This window comes from Myotis brandtii, unplaced genomic scaffold (genome assembly GCF_000412655.1).
Source record: "Myotis brandtii unplaced genomic scaffold, ASM41265v1 scaffold5468, whole genome shotgun sequence".
Lineage (NCBI taxonomy): Eukaryota > Metazoa > Chordata > Mammalia > Chiroptera > Vespertilionidae > Myotis > Myotis brandtii.
In genome coordinates, this window is record NW_005370023.1 from 76,846 (window position 1) to 85,314 (window position 8,469).

General features: G+C 51.6%; 1 protein-coding gene across 1 annotated transcript; it reads right to left on the minus strand.

Annotated features, from left to right (window-relative positions):
- Positions 1–3,967: 3,967 nt before the first annotated feature.
- Positions 3,968–6,630, minus strand: LOC102246691 (zinc finger and SCAN domain-containing protein 5B). The gene is made up of 3 exons (XM_014549303.1): positions 6,246–6,630; positions 5,349–5,561; positions 3,968–4,273 (listed from the first exon to the last, which is right to left on the minus strand). Exons 1-3 carry the CDS (start codon positions 6,627–6,629, stop codon positions 3,968–3,970), a joined length of 903 nt encoding a protein of 300 aa, XP_014404789.1. The 5' UTR covers position 6,630.
- Positions 6,631–8,469: the final 1,839 nt, after the last annotated feature.

The window sequence follows — 8,469 nt, forward strand, 5'->3', positions numbered from 1 at the left end:
CCGCCCGCCGCCTCCTCCCGCCCCGCCTGGCCACCAGGAGCCGCCCCTCCCTGGTCTAAGCCGACCTGTACCCCCCAACGTTCTCGGGTCCTTCCCAGCTGTTTCAGCCCCAAACCCCGCTTTCGCGGGAAGCGGGGGTCGGGCCGGTGATCGGGTGGAGCTGCCCACGGTTGGGGCTGGGGGAGCTTCCGTTCCGAGCGGACTTGACCTTTTTCCTGAGTTTTTCCTGTTTTTCTTGTGAATTTTGTCCCAGTTCGCAAAGGGCAGTGAGAAGTCGAGGCACTCAGATCTCCCTTCCGCCCACCCCTCCTGACCCCCGTCCACCCCACCCGTGGAAGGGGCCTCCGCATGGTCCCCTGCCCTCCTCCCCTTGGGAGAGGGGCAGTTGAAGGCAGGGGAGGGGCCTAGCAGGGGGCTCCGTGGTCTGCGACCCGGGAAGGCAGGAGGGGGACGGAGATGCAGGCTCTGAGAAGCGCGTGGAAGCAATTGACCAGCATCTGCCCAGAAATAAAGTCACTGATGAGGTGCCAGCCCGGTCCCGGGTTCTGTGGGGGCGCCACCCTCGCGGGGGGCGGGGAGAGGTTTCTGGGAACCCACCCAGCTCCTGGTGCAGCAGTTCCTGCCCTTGAGTCTGGAGAGGGCACCCGGTGAGGTGATGGAGGTGAAGTCTCCCCCATTTCCACCCGCGGGAGATACGCACACCGGCTGCAGGCCCAGGAGCAGGTCACCCCGCGTCCCTCTCAGAGGCGGGGAAAGGGCCGGATCAGCACCAGGCCCGCCGGGCGCGGTGGTTCTGGAGACTGGGCTGTGACCGGGAGCCAGGCTGTGCTCCCAGAGGTCTGTGCGGGCCTGGCTGGGGGTAGGGGGGGTGCAGTGGCCCCGGGGGTGGTCCTTCTGTCCCACCTCCTTGGGGTCTGGCCAGGGGCTCTGTAGTTCCTCCGCCTCGGCACCCCCTCCAGTATCTGGCCCTTGGCCTGGAACAGGGGCAACGCCAGGCCCCACGCCACCTGCCCGGTGAGTGATGGGAGCAGCCTGGGCCGCCCTCGCCTGGTCCCTGAATCCATCTCAGTCCCAACTTCCAAACACACCCCGAAGCCGTGACCTCCTGGACCCCCCTCACCCTCCAGGTCCAGCCGCTTTCCACGGCTCGGAACTCACGGCTTCCGATGGCTCTCACGGGTGACGCTGACCCCACGGCGTGAGTGAGGAGGAGAGATGGCAGCGAGCTCCCGCCAAGCGGAATCCTACTGGTCTGCGACCGGGTCTCCATAGCCTGCAGAACAGCCTGGGCTTTTTTATTTATTTATTTATGTTAAATATATTTTCTTAATTTTTTACAGAGAGGAAGGGAGAGGGAAATAGAGCTAGAAACATCGATGAGAGAGAAACACCCAGGAGAAGCCTTACCAGTGCGCCGTCTGCCAGAATATGTTTGGCCACCGACAGAACCTCAACGTGCACATGCGCAACCACTCTGGCCTGAGACCCTACCCGTGTCCCCATTGCCACCTGGCCTTCCGCCAACTGGGGACATTTAAATGCCACCAAAGGACACATATCAAGGAGGCACCCCAGGGGCCCCAGGGGCCTTCTGACCAAGAAGGAAACTAACGGGTCTCTCCCTCTCCCTTCCTCTCTGAAATCAATGAAAATATAGATTTTAAAAAACACATCAAGCCCTAGCCGGTTTGGCTCAGGGGATAGAGCATCAGCCTGCGGACTGAAGGGTCTCGGGTTCCATTCTGGCCCAGGGCACATGCCCGGGTTGCAGGCTCGATCCCCTGTAGGGGGCATGCAAGAGGCAGCCGATCCATGATCCTCTCTCATCATGGATGTTTCAGTCTCTCTACCTCTCCCTTCCTCTCTAAAATCAATAAAGAATTATATATATATTTGTTTTTGTTTTGTTTTGTTTTAATTGTTTTATTGCTTAAAGTATTACAGAGAGTATTACATATGTCTCCTTTTCCCCCCGCCCTTAAAAATCCGGCCTCCCCTAACCCCCAGTGTCTTATGTCCATTGGTTATGCTTATATGCATGCATACAAGCAAAAGGGGGGGGGGCGTGAGCCCAGCCCGTGTGGCTCCGTGGGTGAGCGTCAAACTGTGAACCAGGAGCTCACGGTTCAATTCCCGGTCAGGGCACCTGCCTGGGGTCAGGGCTCCATCCCCAGTGGGGGGTGTGCAGGAGGCAGCTGGTCCATGATTCTCTCCTTTCCTCTCTGAAATCCATAAGAATGTATTTTTTTAAAAATATATTTTATTGATTTTTTACAGAGAGGAAGGGAGACAGATAGAGAGTTAGAAACATCGATGAGAGAGAAACATCGATCAGCTGCCTCCTGCACATCTCCTACTGGGGATGTGCCCACAACCCAGGTACATGCCCTTGACCGGAATCGAACCTGGGACCTTTCAGTCCGCAGGCCGACGCTCTATCCACTGAGCCAAACCGGTTTCGGCCATCAGAATGTATTTTAAAAAAGGAGGGTGATGGGATGAAGAGGGCATTTGGGGGTGAGCAGTGGAGGCTGAGGAGTCAGGGAAGGGCTGTGAGGAGGGGCCCGGGTGGGGGCCTGGGTGACTCCGGATGGCGATGCCCGGAGAGGGACCAGCCAGGCCCAAGGCCACAGGAAGGAGCGAGCCCGAGCGGCTGGACCCAGGAGGGGCGAGGAAGGACCTGAGTCATGGCCTCTGCGAGTGTGATTTTGCTGTTGTCCTGCTGGGAGTTTAAATCACTGGATTTCCACTTTAAAAGCTGTATCTTAGCTGCCCAGTAGGAGACGAGGATGAGATGCAGGTGCGCAAGTCAGTTCAGGGGGGAGAAGCAGGAACCAGCCGCTCCCTCCCACACGCCTGACCTGGGAGCCAACCCTGGTCCCCACTCTGTCTGACAGCCACTGGGAAGCCTGATGGTTAAGCAAACAGGCCCCGAATCCAGATGCCTGGGTTTCCATCTGGTTACCTGAGAGCTGTGCAAGCTTGGGAAAGTGACTTGACTTCTCTGAGCCTCCTGTCTGTCACTGGTTCAACGAGCCCCATTCCCTACCTCACTGGGTGGGGGAGGAGCCAGGGAGGCCGGGACACCACGGAGCAGCCACACTGGGCAACCAGAGAGCTCTGACCCAGCAGAGTCAGCCAAACAGGAGAACCCCCTGGGGAGCCACACCCCACACCTGGCAAACCCTTAGCTCTGGGTGTGGCCACCAAGCCCGGGTGCCGGAGAGGCCAAGGTGGTTGAGCATCATCTTGTGCAACAAAAAGCTGCCAGTTCCATTCCCAGTCAGGGTACAAGCCTGGACCAAACCTTGGTCCAGGTGCCTACAGGGAGCAACCAATCTCTCCTCTCCTTTCTCTCTCTCTCTCTCTCTCTCTCTCTCTCTCTCTCTACCACGAGGATCAGTGAAATGTCAATGTCAGATAAAGAAATAATTCAGAACAGACACATCTAAACAATGCTGTGGTCATGGCTGGTTTGACTCAGTGGATAGAGCTTTGGCCTGCAGACTGAAGGGTCCCAGGTTCAATTCCATTCAAGGGCACATGTGCGGGTTGCAGGCTCCAACCCCCGTAGGGGGCGTGCAGGAGGCAGCCGATCCATGATTCTCTCATCATTGATGTGTCCATCTCTCACTTCCCTTTGCCTTCCTCCCTGAAATCAATACAAATATATATATTTTTTTAGAAAATAAAAAGTGTGGTTTATCTGACATCCACATTGCACTGGCTATTCTGTAGGGAATCTGGCCACTCTCCTGGGACCTCCATATTCTACATCAAAATACAGGACAACAGAGGACAAACAAGGGATAAGGGTTGAACTGTGAAATATTTATTGAAACAAACAGCAAGACTGACAGAGTATGGGGCCAATAGGGAACATGAGTAATTACTCAAGGACCACAATTCTAATTCATAGACCCCAGTCTAAGTGCTCATCGACCATGTTTGCACCATAGGAGACCCGTTAATTTCCTTCATGGTCAGAAGGGACCTGGGGCGCCTTGTGGACATGTGTCCTTTGGTGGCGTTTCAACGTCCCCAGGTGGCGGAAGGCCAGGTGGCAATGGGGACACGGGTAGGGTCTCAGGCCCGAGTGGGTGCGCATGTGCACGTTGAGGTTCCCGCGGTGGCGGAAACTTTTGTGGCAGACATCACACTCGTATGGATTGTCCTGGGTGTGGACCCGCTGGTGGCTACGCAGCGTGGACTTGTGGGTGAACCTCTTCTCGCAGACTTTACAGAAGAACGGCTTCTCCCCCGTGTGGATCCGCTGGTGGACACGGAGGTCCGAGGCCTGAATGAACCCCTTGAGACACACAAGGCATTGGAAGGGTCTCTCTCCTGTGTGTGTCCTCTGGTGAATGTCTAACTGTGATCTGTAGCTGAACCTTTTGCTACAGTCTTGACACTCGTAGGGTACCTTTCTCCTGGATTCCTTGCCAACAGGGTGACCAGTGGGCTCCACGGTGCTTGACGCACCCACTGAATGGCACCGGTGCCATCTGGTGACTTCTCCTCTGTCCAACGACACGGCTCCTTCTTGAGGCTCCTCTTGAGGGGTGGGAGTGTTGCCCTTTTTTCTCTTGGTGGCACCTCCTGAATTCCCAGAACTTCTTCTCTTAGGACGCTGACTCAAAGCCTGTGTCTCTGGATCCTGGGTGGGAGGTATGTCACCGACATCCACACACTCCAGGCCAATTCCTTCCGGAGGGTTCTGCTCCCCCTCTGTCTTCCCCGAATCTCCTGAAAGAAAGCATTCAACACACAACATTAATCAAAGAGCACTTTCAGCTCAGCTCATGGACTGAGCACCCACCCAGGAACCAAGAGGTCACCACCTCCACTCCCTGTCAGGGCACATGCCCCGGTTGTGGGGCTCGATCCCCAGTGGATGCCAGGCAGAAGGCAGCCAATTGATGATTTTCCCTGTCATCCATGTTTCTATTTGTCTCCATCTCTCCTCCTCTCTCTCTAAAAATAATTACAATTGTATATATTTTATTAAAAGAGCACTTTTAACACTACCAAACGCCTTTGAACCAAAGCCGATGTAGGTTGTAAAACATTCCCATCAACCAACAAACCCGAGAATTTAGACCTTAGGGCACCCAAGAGTCTGTGATAGAGAAGGCTTGGCATTGAGAGCCAACCGTCCCCAAGATTTTTATCGGCCTGTGGACCACATTGGTTCAGAAATGCCCATGGGGTTAATGCATCCCCTGGATGCATTCATGGGTCCCTTTCTATCCTGTGTCAAATGTCCCAAATGCTGTAGCAGCTGTGGTCACTGAGTCCCCTTGTACCAGCGCCCACCTGTCCCCCAGGTTAAGGCATCACACACTCACCTGTCCCCACACCACATCACTGGTTCCTGGCTGGTACCCTAGCTCTCCGTTGACCTCCTGGCTGTTCTCAGGTTGTACCCCCATCTGACCGATGGGGGATCGGGACTTCAGGGACAAGTCCAACACGTGGTCTGTGGCACTGTCTTCTTCGTTGGCCATCTGGACATCGGAATTCTCCTGAAGGTACTTCTGCCCTTGGAAGGTGACGACCTTCTTTGGGGAGAAAATTAAACAAGATAAGACCCGGGATGTATCCTACTCCTTGCATGTGTCCTACCCAACACTCACACTTTCAGTGGAACAACACAGGGATGTTTCCCTCTCTCTCCCTTCCTCATTCTCTCTACAAAAAAGGAATTGTTTGAATCAATCAGTCAAATAGCAACCTCCCAAATGGTGGCAACCAAACATGCCTCCCAACATTGGCAGAGGCTCCCTGGAGAGAAAGGCGCCATCCCTGCACCTGGTCTGTGCCTCAGTTTCCCCACCCCTGAGGCAGGACCGACACATCTACCCCCTGAGGTTATTCTGAGGTCATTGGGAAAGTGAGCCCCAGGACGGGAGATCAAATATCTGAAGATGTCCATCTCAGGAATGCTAATGCGGCCTGGCCGCCATGGCTCAGTGGTTGAGCATCAACCTATGAACCAGGAGGTCACGATTTGATTCCAGGCCAGGGCACACCACTGGGCTGTGGCCTTGATCCTCAATGCAGGGGCATGCAGGAGGGGCCAATCAATGATTCTCTCTCATCATTGATGTTGCTCTCTCTCTCTCCCCCCCTCTCTGAAATCAACAAAAATATATTTTAAAAATGAAACACAGAAAATTAAAGAATGCCGCTGTGTACATTTACCGGCCTCCCTCCCCTCTGCCCATCACGAGGGTCCCACTCACCCATTTCCTGGGTTTCTCCTTATTTCTCAGCAAGACCTTCAGTTCCTCGCAGCTCTGCACGCGCCTCTCCTTCACCAAGACCTGCAGCTCCGGGGGCATGCAGATCATGAACTTCTCCAGCAGAAGCTTATCCAAGATCTGCTTCTTGGTGAGCACATCGGGCCTCAGCCAGCGATGGAGGAGCGCAGACATTGTGTGCACGCTCTGGAGGGGGTCCGCGTCCTTTGGGTGTTGGAAGACTCTGAAGAGCAAGTGCCACCTCTCAGAGTCCCGGTGCTGTTCTTCAGTGAGGTTTCCCTGGGGCGGTCTGGCCGGTGACAGGTCCCAGCCCAGGCTGCCCTGGGGGTGCCCATGACCATTGGAAAATGCCTGGTCTGTAGCCATATTCCCTGGAAACGTCAGCTCCTGATGTATAGGGACAGAAGGAACTGACTCGGTAACACGTCCACAGTTCTGGGGGGAAGAGAGGAGAGAAAGAGTTGCGTTTAACCTGCTGATCCACCCAATACTAAACAGCTGGGACCTGAGGCTGTGCCCCCACCCCAGCACTGGGCCAGGGGGCCTGAGGCCGTGCCCCCTGCCTGGCGGGGCATGACCGGGGACCTCAAGGTGCCCTCCCCGCCCCAGTGCTGGGCCTGGGGAACTCTAAATCTCTGGGACACAGCAAAAGCAGCCCTGATTGGGGAGTTCATAGCTCTACAGGCATATCTCAAAAAACAAGAAAAATCAGCAATAAACTATTTAACTTTACAACCTAAAGAACTAGAAAGAGAACAACAAGAAAAGCCCAGAGCAAGTAGAAAGAAGGAAATAATAAAGACTAGAGCAGAAATAAATAAATGGAGACTAAAACAACAATACAAAAAAAAATCAATGAAACCAAGAGCTGTACCTTTGAAAGGATAAACAAAATTGATAAACCATTAGCCAGACTCATCAAGAAACAAAGGAAGAGGACCTAAATAAATAAAATGAACAACTAAAGTGGAGAAGTAACCACTGACAACACAGAAATACAAAGAATTGTAGGACAATACTATGAGCAACTACTGGTATATGTCAACAAGCTGGACAATGTGGATGAAATACACAAATTCCTAGAAAAATATAATCTTCTGAAACTAAATCAGGAAGAATCAAAAAACCTGAATAGGCCAATAACACCTGATCAAATAGAAGCAGTAATGAAAAAACTTCCACCAAACAAAAGCCCAGGTCCGGATCGCTTCACAGGGGAGTTTTACCAAACATTCAAAGGAGAATTAACATCATACTCCTCAAACTATTTCATAAAATCCAAGAGGAAGGAATTGTAGGACAATACTATGAGCAACTACTGGTATATGTCAACAAGCTGGACAATGTGGATGAAATACACAAATTCCTAGAAAAATATAATCTTCTGAAACTAAATCAGGAAGAATAAAAAAAACCTGAATAGGCCAATAACACCTGAGCAAATAGAAAGCAGTAATGAAACAACTTCCACCAAACAAAAGCCCAGGTCCGGATGGTTTCACAGGGGAGTTTTACCAAACATTCAAAGGAGAATTAACATCATACTCCTCAAACTATTTCATAAAATCCAAGAGGAAGGAACACTTCCAAACTCTTTTTAGAAGTCCAGCATTATCCTAATTCCAAAACCAGATAAAGACACTACAAAGAAAGAGAATTATAGGCCAATATCCCTGATGAACATAGATGCTAAAATAATCGAACAAAATATTAGCCAGTCACATCCAGCAATACATTAAAAAGATTAGAAACCATGACCAAGTGGGATTTATTCCAAGAATGCAAGGCTGGTTCAATATGCATAAATCAATAAATGTGATACATCACATAAACAAATTGAAAAACAAAAATCACATGATCATATCAAAAAATGCAGAAAAAACATTTGACAAAATCCAACACCCATTTTTGATAAAAACTCTCAGCAAAGTGGGAATAGAGGGAGCATATATCAACATAATAAAGATCATATATGACAAACCTACAGCCAACATCATACTCAATGGGCAAAAACTAAAACCATTTCCTGTAAGAACAGGAACAAGACAGGGATGCCCTCTTTCACCACTCCTATTCGACATAGTACTGGAAGTGCTAGCCATAGTGATCAGACAAGAAGAAGAAATAAAAGGCATCCAAATTGGAAAAGGAGAAGTAAAACTGTTATTGTTTGCAGATGACATGATATTGCACATAGAAAACCCCA